This window comes from Syngnathus acus, chromosome 22 (genome assembly GCF_901709675.1).
Source record: "Syngnathus acus chromosome 22, fSynAcu1.2, whole genome shotgun sequence".
In the NCBI taxonomy this organism is placed as follows: Eukaryota; Metazoa; Chordata; class Actinopteri; order Syngnathiformes; family Syngnathidae; genus Syngnathus; species Syngnathus acus.
In genome coordinates this window covers 3,806,367-3,825,421 of record NC_051106.1, presented here as the reverse complement: position 1 = coordinate 3,825,421, position 19,055 = coordinate 3,806,367, and the positions used below count along the sequence as shown (strand labels likewise).

Here is a 19,055-nt window from a genome sequence, read left to right as displayed (position 1 = left end):
ATACATGTCATTACTTCATGCGATAGATACTGTGGATAGAAAACCAAAGCCCGAAACGGTGCCACATGGTTGCTGTGGCTAACGAGCTAGATCCGCCATTAAAACAAAAAACCTGTAAACCTAAAAAAATTGTCGAATTTGGCTCGTTTAAAACAAAACACGGTCCTTTTATGTTGTGGAAACTGAGAAATGGAGCGTGTAATTTGAAGCAATGCAGGCAGTGGACGCGCTCGTAGCTACTTCAAGCTAATTGGTGCCAGCGCCGCAAAGGCTTCCGTTGTGAGGTTGTTTTGCGGTTAAAATGTTTGAGTTTAGGCTCCAAAATCGGACCATTAAAAGGTTCGGCGGTGTTGCCCTTGCTCAGATTAATCTGTTCAGTTGCCTTGCCTTGTGGGAAACACCCGGAGATGCAGGGACAAACCCTTCGCGACAGCCAAAGCTGATCACCATGCCGGGTGCTTTCCCACACGGACCTGAACTCGGCGGAGTGCATGCTCGGAACTTTTTTGGAACCATTAAATTTAGGCTGTAAACCGGGGTAACCTCCCTCCCATGCTTGCTGAAAGTCCGAGCAAAAAACAGCAGGCTCGGCGTAAACCGTACGGGAGAGGCGCTAAGTTAGGGTTAGTTAACACTCCGCGATGTGACTGATGCTGGGGTGCCGTATTTATAGACGCAGTATCTCTGACGTCATCCGAGTGCGCCCGAGGTCGTGATCACTAAACTTTATTGACAAAATTGTGTACCATACTACGGCGTAAAATACTTTACATAAATGTCCTGACAATAATTCAAATAACAGTAACAGTCATTCAAGCAAAAACAAAGTTCAACTCGAACAGTTTGTCCTCTTAGGAAGCAAACGATGCGTGTGACACAAATGCAGTTTGATCAGTCACAATGTACAACTAATCTAACATCTAATCCAATATAAATCTAACATAAATCTACAAATGATTAATTGACTGACATGTAGTATATTCTTTTGGTCTTCTTCGTGCTTTGTCAACTGACCTCATCCGAGTTCATGAACTTTCGTTAGTTCAGGTACAACAGATTAATTTCATGACAAATCTGTGCCACTTTAGTCCCATTGCTGCCCTCTAGCGCTCACTTTTCAAAACGGGATATGTTGACGTCAATATCCGCGACGGAACGTGCGACAGACATGCGACAAAACGCAGTTACCGAGGACTCACAAATCTAAGTTCGATATTTCTAGTTTGAGTTAATTTTAAAAAGTGTCAGAAAAAGTGAAAAGATTGACGCTGAGCAAGTAGAGGGGCGGCTAACCTCGGGTGGTTGTTTACTAATGTCTTGTCTTACAATTTCTCGTCTGAGTGTGACAGGACTGAGAAAGGCTGCCATGTAGACGCGGCAGAAGAATGAGTGGTCAATTCTTTCCCACAGAGGGCACAGATGACCACACGGTCCAACAGGAAAATGAATTGGAGGCGCTCGCATCCATTTTCGAGAAAGACTTCCAGGATCTGCGCCAAAACGATCCGTGGAAGGTAACTGTGAGGCACCACCGTTACTATTGGCGAACACGCCCTACAAATCAATATTGTACTGTGTATAATCCTTCGCTTGTCTCCTTCTAGGTGAAAAGACCTCCTGAGGTGCACCTCTGTTTGCGCCCAAAAGGTCTGAACTATGGCCAGGAATGTTACGTAACAGTGGAACTTCAAGTCAAATGCCCATCCAACTACCCAGACGTGTGAGTATTTACATTCCTAGCTGTGAATATTTACATCAAAGTTTGTTACAGTTGTAGTTGCTTCAACAGCCCCTTCATCACTGTGTACTGAGTTTGACAATATCTCAAGCCCATTTCGACTTTGACAATTCCAAACAAGGCACTTTCAAATGGCATAAGCTATTGGCCACTTGTTTTAAACAGTAAAAAAAAAAAAAGGTTGGGAATCACAACTGTAGATCATTGGTGTTAAACTCAAGTAGGGGTGCAGCTATGGATTATTTTTGTATTTGAGTAATCAAGTAACATTGTAAAAGCTCTTTACATGACCATTAAAAGTGCAAACATAAAATACCTGAGTAAATGATTGTACATCAAAGTCAAAAAGTCAAAGTCTGCTTTATTGTCAATCTCTTCACATGCCAAGACACACAAAGAAATCGAAATTACGTTTCCACTTTCCCACGGTGACAAGACATAGTACACGACGTACATACAAGCAAACAACACAAAATAAAAACAAGAAGGCACAAACAATGAATAATAAGAGTGATGAATAAATAATAAATAAACAAATAACACAATAAATAAGAGGAGCATAGTTCCGGGCATACGTTTAGCTTAATTGGAATAAACGAATCACTGAGGCAGAGTAAATGTAATCGATGCATTTTTCTAACCGAATCATTCGAATTACTTGATGAATCGTTTCATCCCTAAACTCAAGTCATCTTTCATGGTCATTCTGCAGGCCTCCAGAGCTGGAGCTGATGAATGCCAAAGGTCTGTCAAATGATAACCTGCAGAACCTTCAGAGCGAGCTCACCAAGCTGGCAGCGGCACGATGCGGAGAAGTGAGAGCGAACACACACACACGTGTGAACGTACACGTCTTGTCTGACACGTGTAGGCCTGCCCCTCAACACCCAGGTGATGATTTACGAGCTTGCAGACCACATCCAGGGTTTCCTGTGCGAGCACAACAAACCTCCCCCACGCTCCTTCCACGAGGAGATGCTGAAGAACCTTCGCAAACAACAGGAGAAACGGGACCTGGAGGAGCAGAAGAGGAGAGACCAGCGACGCAAGCAAGAGGAGGACATGGTTAACAATTTTTTTTTAACCTTTTTTTTTTCTTCTTCTTAATAAATGACAAATGAAATGAAAATCACCATCATTTTTGTTCAGTATTATAATCAAAGTTTTTAATCACAAAACATGAAGAAAAAAAAAAAAAAGTGCATATGTGATGGGATCCAATTGTTTTGTAGCAGTTTTGTTGGAATGGGAATTGACAAATGTTTTCTCTCTTAGGAAAAAGAAATAATGGCTGAAATCCAGAGACGAGAGGAGGAAAAACGAGAGGAAAAAAGAAGAAAGGAGATTGCCAAACAGGTCTCAGAGCTTCAACAGTTAAAATTTGAAGCACAACATTTCGATTTTATGCTGGGCTAATCTTAATAGGAGCGACTTGAGTGTATGGGGCTACCGATCCCTGCTAGCATGCTGGCAAAGAGCCCACCCAGTGAATGTGGAACTCCTCCTGACATCACCGACACCAAGAAATGGATCCCAAACCGCCGACGGAATAACTCAACTACACGTCACAGGTACCTAAACCAGTGTTTCCCAACCACTGTGCCGCGGCACACTGGTGTGCCGTGAGAGATGTTCAGTTGTGCCGTGGGATTGTCCACTATTAATTACGGAGCGCATTGTAAACAGGATCGCCAAACCACTGGTCAGTTCGCGCAAGGCCTGGTCAGCCACTTGCTAATCGTGCATGCATGGAGAATCGGAGAATCTTGAAATGTTATGCTCTGTCGGTCTGATTGTGCTGCATTGGCACATATTCAGTTTATGTGTGTGTTGCTGTGTGATTTTGCTAACAGTGACAGACACTATGACGGTTGTGGTGCGTTTGTGGTCCAATGGAAATCAGAGCATGCAGTTCAACCGGAGAACCTGGATTGGTTATTTTTCACATACATAAAATAAACAGTCAAGTCGAGACACCTCGACTGTGATAGCCACTCAGCTGCTGTCAGAACAGCAGAGCGTCATTAAAAGTGACTTTGTTCTTATTGTTGCAATATTTATAGACCTAGTCTAAAACAGTAAACAAAATCACGTTGATTCTTTTATTTTAATCACAATCACTTTAAATAGTTTATTTCTTACACCGTCTAAAACCTTTTTAAAAAACAGTCACTTTTATTTAAAAAAAAGGAATACAATTTAAAGAATATTTAGTATTTATTTCTATTAAATTATTCGACTCTCCATACATATATATATAGGAATAGGACTTTACGTCTTTCGTTGTAATATAACTGATTTTAATATAGGAGCATAACAGATTTTTGTTGGCGGTGTGCCGCGAGATTTTTTCCAATGAAAAGGTGTGCCGTGAATGAAAAAAGGTTGGGAAACACTGACCTAAACATTCAAATTACAGGGTTATTTTTATCCGAAAATATTGCCATTATGTTCTTTATCCATCTGCCAGACGTGAGACAATCAATGAAGACAGTCCACACACACAGGAACGTCTTCATTTCAACAGCAGCACCTTTGGAGAACTCTATGTCCACAAAGGGAGACATTTAGGTGAGTAGTGGGATTACAACTCCAAATTTGGACTGTTTGTTAATTGTGTGTGTTCATGTTACAGGAGTGAGTGAGAGGCTCGGCCGCAACGTTTATAATGCCTTTGAGGTGAACTCAGGTGACTTTGCAGTCATTTATGAGTGGTCACTATGCTGGAACAAGAAAATGGGCAAGTTCTTCACCAGTCTGGAGAAAGAAAAGATTGAGAACTGCAAAAAGCAGGCGAGTACAGCGAGATATTTTTATGGATGAGGTATCTAGGGTCAAAGTTCATGTAAACAACAAATATTGCAACTCATCAGTTGCAATAAAAAAAAAAAACTCTGACTAGGCTGCTTGATTATGAACAAAATATTAATCAGGATTATTTTGGAAATCACGTTTATTCAAACAATTATTTTTGTTGGGGTACAAAACAGTAACATGTTTAAACATTTTTTAAAAAAACAAATGAGTTTATTTAAAACCCTATAATTATGTAAATTCATTTTGGAGCAAACAAAATGAAAAAAATATTGATTTTTAAAATAAAAAAAAAGATACAAATGTATGAATTCAAATATGGTTTCCCTGTATGAACAAACATTGGATATTAATGCACGATAATCTTTTTTTTTTTATAAAGATGATTACTTAATACCTAACAATTTTGTAATCGTGGAGTGTAATAATCGTGATTGTAATTGAATTCCGATTAATCGCACAGCCCTACTGCTGACTTAATTGTGAAGTTATTTTTGGGATTTATGAATAGCAGCTGAATATTTTACTTGCTAGCTTTTACAAAAGTCAGAGCTGTTGACTAAGTTTGACACTAAACCTCTCTGAAGATCCATGCGGCAGAAAACGAATTCAACTCCCTCCTGCGTCTTGAGCACCCAAACCTGGTGCACTACAGGGCGCTGAACTCCAGCGAGAAGGAAGATTGCCTCTTGGTGGACATTCTGGTTGAGCATGTGGCCGGCAGCAACTTGAACCAAAGCCTCCTCGATCACTCCCCCGTCCCTCTGGACAAACTCTGCCATTATACGGCCCAGCTGCTGGCAGCTCTCGACTACCTACACTCAAACTCGGTGGTCCACAAACAATTGGGGGCCTCCAGTGTGCTGTTGGACTCCGAGGGCAACGTTCGATTGACTGATTACAGCTTATCCAAGAAATTCTCCGATATCTGCAAAGAGGATATTTTTGAGCAGGCGCACGTGCGTTTCTCTGAGGGCACCGTGATGCCCACCAAGACGGGCAAAAAGGGGGACGTGTGGAACTTGGGGCTGATGCTGCTGGCTCTAAGTCAAGGCAAAGAGGTGAAAGAGTATCCTGTAACCGTGCCCTCCACCCTGCCTGCTGACTTCAAGGACTTCCTCCATAAGTACGTATCGATTTATAGCAAGAAATACACATTTATTTTTGTATGTTTGCATTCTAAAAAAATCAAGGTGTTAAAAAAAATCTCTATTTATAAGTGGCAATAATTGAAGAGATTTGTGGTCCATGCCTTTAGAATGTAGATTGTTGCAACTCAATGCCAGTAATCAATGCACAATGTGGCCTCATAGGTGCGTCTGTCCGAATGATTTCGATCGATGGACTACCCAGCAACTCTTGGATCACAACTTCCTTAAGTCTCCATCACCTAAAAACCAGCCTCAGTTCCAGGACAGCAGCCCCGAAGGTGAATGTATGAATGTTATAAGAACAAACGGCGGCCTCATCAGGTACAACTGGACGTTAAAAAATATCACACAGTAATATCAAGCTTTCATATCATTGTCAAAGAGGTATCTGTTTAATATTAGGACTGCAAGCAACATTGTTTTCAATAATTAATCTGACGATTATTTTGTTCATTAATCTTTAAATCGGATCAGAAAATATTTTAATATCCATCCCTTTTTTTTCTTCAAAAATAGGACATTATTTCAAATTGATAGTGCATAAAAACACATAATTATAATTCCGGTTATAATTTGGTCCGTAAAAATCGGTGCACCTCTTTTTAATATTATAGTGGATGTGATGTGACAGGGTTATGATGTTGAGATTGTCATTCTAAAACAAATCTCATCCCTTTTTACCTCAGATCTCGCTGTGGACTTTGCATCATCCGTAATCCTGCGTAGCCACATCCTCAATGCTCCATTCATTCCTGGAATTCAGAGGCAGTTTTCTCGCTACTTTAATGAGTTTAAGGAACTCCAACTTTTGGGCAAAGGGGCCTTTGGTGCCGTGATTAAGGTATTCTCTTTTGATACATAGAAAATGTCATCTCTTGCATGTATTGTATGTGAGTATCATTCACCCCCACCTTCTCATTTAGGTTCAGAACAATCTTGATGGTTGCTACTATGCTGTGAAGCGCATCCAGGTCAACCCTGCCAGCAAGCAATTCCGACGCATTAAAGGCGAAGTGACTTTACTGTCGCGTCTCAACCATGAGAACATTGTGCGTTACTACAACGCGTGGATCGAGAAGAGCGAAATGCCCGTCGGAGGGATGCCGAGCAACACCGATAGCTCGGAGCCTCCGAGCACTCCCGAAAAGCCATCCCCGGTCCGGAAACCTCTGCCCCGGCTCAACGAGCTTGGCCTTGCTGACAACGTGGAGGACATTGCGCCACCTCCAGCCCTGTCTAGCTCGGTGGAATGGTCCACGTCTATTGAAAGGCCCTCCGGTGTTAAATGTGGTCGACACCAGTCAAGCGATGATGATGACGATGATGAGGAGGAAGATGTGTTTGGCGCTTCTTTTTTGTGAGTTCATTTTAAAGTTGACAGCGCAAACTCATAATGCATCACTGAAGTTTTTTCTCCCATTCAGACCATCAGATGACTCAATCAGCGGTGTCATCTTTGACAATGGAGACGATAGCACAGATGAGATGTCACAGGTTTGAATGTTTCTTGTGATGCACTTGTGTTTGTCAGTATAACAGATGCGTGATTGTCTTTGCAGGGTGAGCCAAGCAAAGGCCTGGCAAGAGAAACAACGGAGAGTACGGACTCTGATCGACCTTTTGTCACGGTGCATTACTTGTACATACAAGTAAGCCTTGGCTAGAAGCAACATGATTACCACTATGTGTCAGTCCGAAATTTATGAACCATGTGACCATCTCCGTGCAGATGGAATACTGTGAAAAAAGCACTTTGCGTGACACAATTGACCAAGGTCTTCATCAGGACCAGAACCGGCTCTGGAGGCTCTTCAGGGAAATCCTCGACGGTCTTTCTTACATTCATGAACAGGTTTTACTCACCGATAGACACATTTGAACTATATTTTCTTCCTGCTTGAGTTTCAGATGATCAAATGGTCACATTTATCCATTTTCTAAGGGGATGATTCACAGAGACTTGAAGCCTGTTAACATCTTCCTTGACTTTGAAGATCATGTGAAGATTGGGGATTTTGGCCTGGCTACGGACCATCCAGCCACTGTGGTAATTGTTATTCTGTACATTACGCATCTTGCTTAACTTTTTTTTTTTTTTTTTTTAGCTGAAATGGCTGGCATGTGAATGCATATTTAACAAATGCTTGCTCTCTCCCAGGCTGCAGGTAAATTTGAAGTGGAAGAGAGCGGCTCTGCAGCACTGCAAAAACTGGACCCAACAGGTGCACAAACCCTTAAAAAAAATCTTTACCTCCACTCCCCCTTTTTTTAATTCTTTTTATAAAATACACCCTCTGAATTTTTTCCAACTTTTTTTTATTGACTGTAGGAAACCTGACTGGCATGGTTGGTACAGCTCTCTATGTTAGCCCCGAAGTTCAAGGAAACACCAAAGCCACCTACAATCAAGTAAGGTTTTGTATTTTGCTTGTAATCTTGATCAAATTTTATGGAAATGTAGCTGGCCTTGTGTTTTTTGTTTGTTTGTGACGATGCACTGTAGATATTGTTTTGTCTGCGTTCAGAAAGTTGATTTGTTCAGCCTCGGCATCATACTCTTCGAGATGTCTTACCGACCGATGATCACTGGGGCCGAGCGCATTTCAGTCTTGAGCCAGCTCCGTGTGGTACGTGCACAACTGAGATTCATCTGGAGATATTTGGGCCATGGTACTTCATTGCCTTTCATTCTGCAGGAGGCCATTCATTTCCCTGACGACTACAGTAAATATGAGCAAGGAACGCAGGTGAAGAATATTTTGACATAGCATTCAAACTGTCTTTTCCACGTCAACCCAAATTGATGTGTTGTGATTCTATCTGTCACATCAGAGAAAAGTGATCGAGTGGCTCCTGAAGCATGACCCTGCGCTGCGGCCTACTGCGCAGGAGCTGCTCAAAAGTGAACTTCTGCCTCCGCCCCAGATGGAGGAGTCCGAGCTACATGAAGTCTTACAGCACACTATGGCCAATATCAATTGCAAAGCTTACCGCAGCATGGTGGCCCAGTTGTTTGCTCAGATTAATTCACCAGTCATGGATTTCACCTACGATATAGACCTTCACAAGGTATGATGTTGCTGATGAATTTCTGAATGGGGCTATTTAGCACAAACAATTCCTCTTCTTCGCCTTTAGATGTCGCTGTGGCCTACAGCATGAAACCCAATCGTCATGTGGCCTGAAAAGGGCATGTTCATGCTTCTTGCGTGTCTTCTGATCCTTAACAGAGGCTGTTTGTTTTGTCCCCCCTCCAGGGCAGCTTCAGCTTCAGCAGCGCCAAATTGCAGCAGTATGTGTACGAGACGATCACCAGGATTTTCAAGAAGCACAGTGAGTGTGGAAGGTTTGCGCACGTGGGAAGCTGACATCCATCTGCAAACCTTTGAGACTCAAACATCTGCTCGGTTGAACGTCACATGAACAACAATAAATGCACTGTTACAAAGAACATCAGTTGACACACGGACCCGTGTTTTACTGCATTTGTGCAAACTACTGATTGTCCCCAGCTGTACTCAGTTGTTCATGCTCATTTTGGATCTCCTCACATGCGTCACTTCTTTCAAGGTGAAGGTCATGTTGTCCTTTGCATACGCTTGCAGCGCTGTGTGATGTTTGTCGTCAGGTGCAGTACGCCTGCAGACGCCGCTGCTGCTTCCCAGACACAGGAAGCTCTGTGAAGGCAGCGAGCCGGCCTGCTTCATGGACCACAGTGGTATGCTGGTGACGCTGCCCTACAACCTTCGTGTAAGCCTCGCGCACTTTGCACAGCACAACCGTACTGCGTCACATCTACACAAAAAGGGAACAATTAATTTCCCGTTGTGCTGACTCACACAGTCAACAAGAAACTATGTGGACTAAGTCGTTGATTGATTCCTGCAAGATGTGAACCGTCATTATTAATTATATGAATGCGTCCAACAACTTTTCTTTTTTTCTAGATGGCGTTTGCAAGATATGTTGCCCGAAACAACATAACACATCTAAAAAGGTAAAACTTTAACCTGGGATGAGCAAGGTTTTGTATTAAAAATGATCATCAAAGACAAACATGGCAAGATCATATCAAATCGTTCATTAATTTGGTTTGGTTTCCATTTTTTGTCATTTCGTAATTGCATTAACTCAAAAGAAGCTTGTGTTAATGTGTTTCTCTTTTCTAAGGTACAGCATTGATCGCGTGTTTCGACCCAGGAAGCTGGATCGCGCTCACCCAAGGGAGCTTCTGGAGTGCGCCTTTGACATCATCACACCCGTCACCAACAGCCTGCTCCCAGATGCCGAGACCATTTACACCATCTCCGAAATAGTCCAGGAATTCCCTGCACTTCAGGTTGCTCCCCTTTTACCATATTTGAAATAACTCAAGTGTCAGTATGCGCTGAGCTGCCTCGCCTTGCTTCATTTCTAGACAGTACATTTTGTCGACTGGCTTCGACACGTCCTTGTCCTCTCCAACGGATGCCGTCATCTCAACCTGTGTTGTTTGTTTTCCCTTCTCCCTTAAACGTCCCACTCGCATGCCTAACATACCAAGCTGTTGAGGAAGTCAGACAGATTTACACCATGTTTATTATATACACCCTAAATCAGTTTGGCACAGCTTACTCTACTTCCTCCCCTCCCTCTCTGTAAAATCCATTTCCTGTCCACACTTCCCAATGCTGCCTGTTCTGACCGGCATGTCTCTTGAACTCAATCAACCCAGGTTCAGCCTCTGCAGGGGTCCTCCAAGCCACCCAACTCCGTGTGAAAGATTTTAAATTAAATTTACAAGTAGAGCAGGGTGGTCATAATTCGACATTGGTGTTTGTGCATTTGGCTGTGGTAGTTGGTGAGATTTATTTGGACAGTCTCTCCTGTTATTAAATTGATAATCGTGCTTTCTCTCTGTTAATGAGAAATTATTTTGCGTTGCAGTCTTTGTTGGAAATTTATTTTTACCCCTTCACAATTCCAGGAGAGGAATTACAACATTTATTTGAACCATACAAGTTTGCTGAAGGCCATCCTGCTTCACAGTGGAATCCCTGAGGACAAACTAAACCAGGCCTCCAACATACTATGTGAAGCCATGGTCAGTAACTGTCTCACATGTATCACAGATGTTGTCCATGTGTGTCTTTAGCAGGTTCTTCACCAATATTTGTTGAATCTAATGTCCTGTTCTGGATTTTTACCCCAGAGTGAAAAGCTGACCAAACGTGAGGTAGAGGCAAAGTTCTGCAACTTTTCACTGTCAACAAACAGTGTGAGTGTCCGCCAGGTGTTTTTGTTGTCGGGGAAAAATAATCCCACAGCAGCGTCCCTCGTATCTGCTGAACTTTGCTTTTTTTGTGTAAAGTTGCAGGTGTTGTACAAGTATATTGAACAGAAGGGGACCCTCAAAGAAGTGGCACCATTACTGATTTCACTTACCAAGCAGAAGACGGCTGTCATGCAAATGGCCAAGCAGGGACTCAAAGATCTGGAGGAGGTTACGGTGCTACTTCAAAGACTTGGAGTGAAACTGCCAGTAAGGATGTCAAATGGATCAACTATACACAGTGGCTTTTAAAACCCTTGGTTCTAATGCCAGATTTTTGTGATGAGAAAAAAATTATGTAAAGGAGGAGAAAGTAAAAATAAAGTAAGAAAATGTGTTTGCATAAGTGTGCACACCCTCTCATAACTGCGTATGCAGCTGTTCAGAAATAACCAACCACACTCTAACAGGTTAAAAGGGAGTCAGCCCAAATAAATTATTTAATCTCTTGTAATTGATTTTTTCTGACATTTATATTGCTTACTAGCAGAATCCCGACTTTTTGTTGACTAAGATTTTGAAATGATCATATTTCTGCACATGTTGACTAAGGCTCCAGTTGTAGCTGAAGAAAAACAACCGAAAGCATTATGCTGACCCCAGCATGCTTCACGGTAGGTATGGTGTTCTTTTGGTGATAAGCAATGTTGTTTGTGCCAAGCATACCACTCGGAGCCTGTCATATCCTCAGTTATGAGGGTGTGCCCATCCTGCAACCACATTATCTCAGTCATTAATTTTTACTTCCCCTCTTTAGATGATTTCATTTGCATATGTATCTTGGGTGAAATTTGTATTGGGAAAAAAAGTTTTGAAATGATTTATCTTTATATCACAGAAATCTGGTATTTGAACAGAGATTGTTTTTGACCCTATTTAATGTGTGTGGTCTCTCTACAGGTGGTAGTCAATTTAGGTTTAGTGTACAAGGTGCAGCACCACTCTGGAATCATCTTCCAGTTTGTGGCCTTCATCAGGAAGCGCAAGCGGATAGTGCCAGACATACTGGCTGCTGGAGGACGCTACGACCACCTGGTAGTGTAAATGATAAGGCCATTCATTCATAGTTACTATTAGATATTAAGTTCTGCATGACAAGTTGAAATATTTCAACTTCTTCTGTATTAACATTAGTGATCCAGGGTGTCTTGATAAAGATTGACGTCTCTATTGGTAGATCCTGGAATTTCGTGGGCCTGCCTCCACAGTGCCAGTGCCTTCAGCAGTTGGTGCCAGCGTGGCGTTGGACAAAGTGTGTGCCGTGGTGGCCAGCATGGAGGAGCCAGTGAGACACCTATACACATGCTAACATCTGACATTACAATAGAGCGGCATACAAGGATTCATATTTAATGCCTTCACTTTTTTTTTTTTATAACACTCATATCTTTGCTCTGTTTCCCAGCCATCAGTGAGTTCTTGTGATGTCCTCGTGGTCCCTGTGGGACATTCCTGCATGTCCAGGGCCATCAGTGTTGTCCAGAAGCTGTGGAGCAACGGTGTTTCTGCAGACATTGCCTACGATGTTTCACAGGTTTGTGTCAATTGAATGGCGACATTTACTCCACATTATATAGACTTTGGATATCATAATGGGATGAAAGTACCAGAGCATCTTTTTCACAACACTTACTGGTAAACAATATTTTGTTTTCTCTGTACACCCCAGATAATATCCCCTCCTCCACCCTGATTTTTTATCTTTTTAAAAAAAAAAATTGGTTAGAAATTGTGGTAATTGTAGTATTCAAAATATATTTCTGATAACACATTGTGTAAACTTCCAAATATTTTATCAGTAAATGATGTTGCAGCACATCAATGCATTTCGGCATGTCATCCACTGACATGCAACTTAAGAGGCTGTGATAAGTGTTGAACTGCAGCCAGCGTTTTTTTGTTAGCTTGGCAATTTTGAACCTAATGATAAGGTCTCAGTGCTATTTGGAAGGAATTCTGCCCCTTTTTCTTGCTGATAAGAATGAGAAGTCGTATAACTGTCAGCACTTAATGGAGCCTTATCATTCTAATACAGACGACAATATCAGCAAATATAAATTGCAAGTAGTATGAGCCTATGAGCACTCATAAAAATATATTTTTGACCCATTATGAAGAGTCCAAGTACTAATCCCAATTCTAATTATTATGTCTCTGTTAAACAAAGCAAAGTTTCCTTTTTTTTTATTTTCCTGCTCTCTGACCAGAAAATAAGAAATCTGCACTTCACTGCAGCACCGTAAATTCATATTTGAGTTCAAGCGGTCAGGGAAACTTTTTTTAAAAAGAAAACGAGTTTGTGAATCCCACCCAACAACTTTTCATCCCACAGCGACCTAGCAATAAATACTTTATAGGGCAGAATCATAAACTGTAAATAACAAGCTGATGAGTTGGGCATTGCATTTTAGGGGCTTGCAAGTGGAAACACGCAGTGATTGGACAAAAAAAAAAAAAAAAAAGAGTCCTGATGCCTCTTTCACTTTCCACAAGTATATTTGAGAAGTTCAAGTACATATATGTAAACCCTACCCACATGTTTTTCCCCCCTTTATTTTTGATTTTAATGTTCCACTCCTGACAGTGTTTACATTTCAAGTCCTTTGTAATGACATGGGACATAAATGGCCAGCCTTTCTGCTTCAAAGCCCCCCAGAAACAAATTAGGAAGAGTTTGTTTCTGGCTGGAAATAAGCAACCCTCTCTAATTGTCAAAAGTGTTTGTGTGGGTTTTTAGCTGATTACGTGTGCAGCCCAGTACCCAAATAAGTGGTGAGACTTTGAGAACAGCTTATTCAGATTAAGCTTTTGTTAGCTGCCATCACATGGCAAAGTCTCACAGCACACTTCCAGTTTGCCTAATAATCCAAATAAGGCTTTGATACATTATCTGTAACCTTTGGTTGACATCAGAGGATGTTGTAAGTTTTTAGAAGTACAAGTTTACAGTAATGTGATGCTCACTCTTTGTACTCAGAGGACTGCAGGGTTTGTTCATGAACCACATGATCAGTGTTGTTTTTTCCCTTGTCAAAGCATACAGTGTACACACTGGCGACGCATAATTTGAGATCGCTGATTTCCATGTTTGTCTCATTCCAAGGGAAACTAAAATTGAGCAATTTTTGTATGTGTTAGTCTCAGGAGACCTTGATGGACCATTGCCGGGTGGCTGGGATCACATGCATGGCTATGGTATCTGACAAAGAGGGTAACTACGTGAAGGTAAAAGTGAAGAACTTATTTAAGCATTAAGAAAATGGAGAAAAAAAAGATGTCAATTACACTTTTTTTTGTGCAAAATTTTAGACTGTCAAAATCTCTTTTCTAGTGTAGTTGAATATTACGTGCAGGAATTTACCAATATGCTTTGCGTACAGGAGCAAAGCCAAATAGTTTCTCCAGACTTGTCGTGTCTATAAAGCATCTGTTCTTCAGTTTGTCAACACTTGACTTTCATTCCACCAAAGCACATCTTTAAGTTGTTTAATCAATCCTCAGGTCAAATCCTTAGAGAAGGATAGACAGTCAGAGAAAAGAGTTCCTGAGTTGGACGTGGTGGAGCACATCATTCAGAAATTTCGGACCAAATTCTTAGAGGAAAGATACATCAGGTAAAGTGATTATTTTCTGGCTTCAAATGTTGCTTTCATTTCTGGGAAGCTCGATACAAGTTGTTCCTTGTGCTCTTGCAGGGAAATATCTGAAAGCATAGGCCAAAACGCTAAAGGCTCCCAGATCAACACCACAGGTACGAGGCACACACACACACACACACACACACACACACACACACCCCTTCCTCTGTTTACACTCAATGCTGATGTGAAGCGTTAACACATTTAACAGTTGTACCTTTGTTTCCCTGCAGACTGCTGAGTTACTTTCATGTTAGCAAAGTTGAACGTTATAAAGCAGGGATTAACCCACAGGTGTCAAACTCAAGGCCCGGGGCCAGATACGGCCCGCCACATCATTTTATGTGGCCCGCGAAGACAAATTGTGCATCAAATTCATGTGTCATTACTAGAATTGCAAATTGTCTTCACTTTTAATAATAACTTTTTTCTTAAAATATTCGGCCAGTTTTTACTCGTCTGATTTGAAAACGAGTTATTTGTCAGTTTGTTTTGTAGCTTTTACTGTACATAACATGAGGTGCGCAAAGATTTATTTGGGTTGACAGTCATAATGGCCCTCCGAAAGAAGCTAGGACTACAATGCCCTGAGTGATGAAAGATTAGCTGAGGCATTTAAGTTGTTGCATCACCCACACACAATTGCACAGCCAACATGTGTTATAACGATACTATAGATTGATCGCACAAGTGTGTGTATCTGTTTTTTTACTGCTATCCCATTAGCTCATGTTTTACCTAGAACTTTTCTAAGCCTGTTTTGGAAAATTGAAGAACCTCCTGGTTTTTTTTTTGGCCCACAGGATCTTCTGAGCAGCATGGGAGCAGTTGCAGCATGAACATTAATGTGAATGTCATCAGTTTGGAGAAAGTGTCTGCCAGCGCAAGACGTCGCTTTGAGACTCAGGTAACTGAGGCGATGCATCCGTTGCCACGTTTACATGGAATAGTTCGGTTCAATGTCAAGTGGCACTCTACCATAACCCCGCCTCTTAAAGGCACACGCTGCACAATACGTAGAGTATTTTCAATATATTTTATGCTTGCAATTTGTTTCATGTGTCCAAATACATTTGCAATGTTTTAATGTCTGCTTTTTTTTTTTTTTTTTAAATATTGCAGACTTTCACCTATTGTGGGAAAACTGCGCATTAACAGCATGAAAAAACAACAACATTATTTTTGTTTGTTTATGATTGTGCTTTTTCATTTTGACCATGCAAGGAATTCTTTTCTTCCACCCTTCTCCTTTTCTCCATTATTTTTGACTTTATCTTGCTCTCCCCCTCACTCAGATCCACACCAGATTGCAGACTCTTACAAACAGTTTGCAAAACAAGAGCAGTGACATTGAGGTTCTGGCAGTAAGTCATTTTGTTTGTTTACCCATACATCCACTCCCCCTTTTAGTACAGTCCCTCTTCATCTTTCCAATTCAAGTGTGACATCTCTACGCGATGAAAAGGGTTGTGATAGCCAAAGTATGAAACATCAGGAGGTGGAGTCCTTTTAGAGTTGTTTTACCTCATGCCAAGCTCCCCACTGAATCCAAACATGTCACGATACAATTCTCTCAACACATACTTCAATGTCCTCCTGCCATTTTGAATTTTTTTTGTGGTTGCTTCCTAGATTTAGTGCCAAAATATTCACACCATAAATCATCTTATTTACCTGTCACTGCATGATCCAAAAAAATGTTTGTCGTGCCCGCGGGACTCTGGACGCTATCAAGGTCTCATTCGTAAATATGACTTATTGAAACATCCCACGCCTAATCACCTTCATCCCACTGAACGGTCGCACAGGCTTCCAAGTCTTTGTTGTTGCATGTCAGCGGCCTGTTTGCATATCAGTCCGACTGGAACACAGCAGCACTCATTTTCCAATGATAGGCCCAAGAGGCAATTAGCCCCTTCCTGGGAAAGGGACACGGGCTGTTTTTCAAGCCAGCCAGGGGAAAGTGGACTTTTGAATAATCGAGCTCTGAAAGAATTGCGCAACCCGTTGAGTGAGATTGTACAGAAGGCATTATTGTTCGCTAAATCGTCATGGCATTATTTGGAAACACAATGGCTTCTTAATGTACTTGTTTTTCTTTCCTGCAGGTGGACCTTCAGAAGGAAACTCTGATCAACTTCCTGTCTCTGGAGGTTGGTTCCCTTCGGACTTTGTCCAAAACATTTCAATAAAAGGCTACATCCTGGTGATGGGAGGAATGCAGTGGGTTGGGGCTACCTGGAAAGAGTGGGCATCATAACTCAAGGACCCAGACAGGAAGAGGGGATCCCGTCTCCTTCCTTTAGCGTAGCCTCTGTTTAAGGAGGTGGTGTGAGGGAACACCCCTATTTTTTTTCCACGAACAGTAGAGAGACTTGCTCCAGTCGTTTGAACCTGCACCCCATTTAACAAAGCTGCCAGACAGGCTTGCATGCTTAAGGGGTCTTAATATTCACGTTCCAAACCTCTGGCCACAAGCCTCCTTCCAATAACTGCTGTGCAGAAAGAGTTGAGGCTTGGAAAGACATTTAATTATCATACATTGGAACCACAATCCAGAAGTTGCTGAAGCACCTCGTAAATTAGCAGGCCACCCGCAACAAACTCCACGTAGCAAACAATACCTGTCTCTCTTCCACAGTTTGAGAATGAAGAGCAGTACCACAGCAGCGTGAAGACTCTTCTGTCACGTCTCCCTAAGCAGCGCTACCTGAAGGCCATCTGCGATGAGATTCACACTTTTAAAATGACCAAGAGGTAAGATTTGTCATCAGATGCCATCATTAATTAACCAAAATGTTTCAAATTTTGAGTAAAAGTGAAAGCAAGACTAAATCGGACATCCGTAACTAATCATTTTCATGTTGGTAGCTGCCTAGAGTAAGCTAAATGTTCTTTTCTCCTCTCAATTGAGGCAATTCATTTAGCAAAGGAGAAAGTGGAACGCTTTTCAAAGCCCAGGTCAACGTGCGTAGCGAGGGAGCTCTATGTTGTGCGTTCCCGTTTAATATTCTCAATCCCTCCAGCGATGCAAAATCCCCCGTCTTTGAGCCTCGAGCGTTGACACCCGCGAATGCCCCAAGAAATGATTTTCTCTTTCATGAATGATATTGTTGCAAAAAAAATTAGAAAAAAAAAAAATCTGCCTTGCAAGAGCACTCTGTTTTAATTTCCTGTTTATGTCTTCGATTTACTATTCAAGTGAATCGAAACCGATAAAAGAACTTCACAATAGCAAAAGGGAATTTTGCGGGGGACTGAACATCTGTGTAGTTGTTTTTGTTGAAAGTGAGAACTAAATAAACTAGGCCTAGTGAACAAGTTGGCGTTACCTGGCAGTAGCAGATCATAAAGTTGTTCAGGGCTTTCATAACTGACTTGAACAAAGCATTTGTGCGCCAGGTCAACTCAACATAAATTTTGAAATTCTTTTACGTGATTGAAGCTCCACACGTCTCCTTGCTTCTTAAATTCCATGTCTGACACGTGTTGTCCTTGCTTCAGGGTGGCCGTGGTGGTCTTGTACAGCTTGAAGGATGACTACTACAAGACCCTCCTGTGAAACCCATTGTGTTCCACGACCTGGGCCACTTCCTGCCGCCGGCCCGGGAAATAACACCTTCAGACTTGAATGTGTGCTTGGATATAAGGACAGGCACTGGCCCTCAAAGACATTTTTTTTCTACCTTCATTATACCTCAGCTTTGTTGATGAAACTGTTGTGTCATGGTACGAGCTTTGTGGACTTAAACATTGCCTTAATTGCATTATTGGGCTTTTTATTTTCACCTACAGTATTTTTCTTGTAATAAAGTGCAGGACTGAAAGTAGGAATAAACCCTTTCCGAGCATGCTGTGTGCTTTTGTGTGTTCTTACCATTCTCACTCCAAAAATAAAATCACTTTTCTTTCTAACATGTTTCAACCTAAATGTGGGAAAGTGAGAAATATGTTTACTTTATTGATCCTTCTGAAATGAAGTTTATGAGCAAGCTTTGACTGACAAGCCTGCACGACTTGTGTGCTTTCCTGGCTTTTATAAGGCTATTTGGTCAGATGAGAGACTTCTTGCCCTCTCATCTGAAATAATCTTGAAGAAACAGACTGCTTCTGCTTAACACACAGGTGTCAAACCCAAGGCCCGGGGGCCAGATACGGCCCGCCACATCATTTTATGTGGCCCGCGAAGACAAATTGTGCATCAAATTCGTGTCATTACTCGAATTGCAAATTGTCTTCACTTTTGATATCTTTTTTAAAAATATTTAACCAGTTTTTACTCGTCTGATTTGAAAACGAGTTATTTGTCAGTTTGTGTCAAAAGTTAGGCTCCTAAAGAACGTGAAAATGAACTCGTCTTTTCACTCAGGTGTGTTTAACGAGGGTAAATTGGAAAACATATT

The 19,055-nt window shown here is 41.6% G+C and overlaps 1 protein-coding gene across 1 annotated transcript; it reads left to right on the top strand.

The window, feature by feature from the left end:
• The first annotated feature begins 1,132 nt into the window (after positions 1-1,132).
• Positions 1,133-18,503, top strand: eif2ak4 (eukaryotic translation initiation factor 2 alpha kinase 4). Its single transcript, XM_037241605.1, has 39 exons — positions 1,133-1,514; positions 1,605-1,720; positions 2,451-2,553; positions 2,630-2,803; positions 3,014-3,094; positions 3,164-3,309; positions 4,209-4,309; positions 4,374-4,531; positions 5,140-5,678; positions 5,866-5,981; positions 6,390-6,544; positions 6,627-7,060; positions 7,128-7,197; positions 7,263-7,352; positions 7,433-7,555; positions 7,646-7,750; positions 7,862-7,925; positions 8,033-8,112; positions 8,229-8,330; positions 8,400-8,450; positions 8,536-8,772; positions 8,961-9,036; positions 9,332-9,453; positions 9,651-9,700; positions 9,874-10,042; positions 10,670-10,786; positions 10,895-10,960; positions 11,054-11,224; positions 11,915-12,049; positions 12,192-12,299; positions 12,420-12,548; positions 14,153-14,239; positions 14,516-14,628; positions 14,710-14,765; positions 15,456-15,559; positions 15,948-16,016; positions 16,761-16,805; positions 17,294-17,409; positions 18,157-18,503. Exons 1-39 carry the CDS (start codon positions 1,386-1,388, stop codon positions 18,212-18,214), a joined length of 4,965 nt encoding a protein of 1,654 aa, XP_037097500.1. The 5' UTR covers positions 1,133-1,385; the 3' UTR covers positions 18,215-18,503.
• The last annotated feature ends 552 nt before the right edge of the window (positions 18,504-19,055 follow it).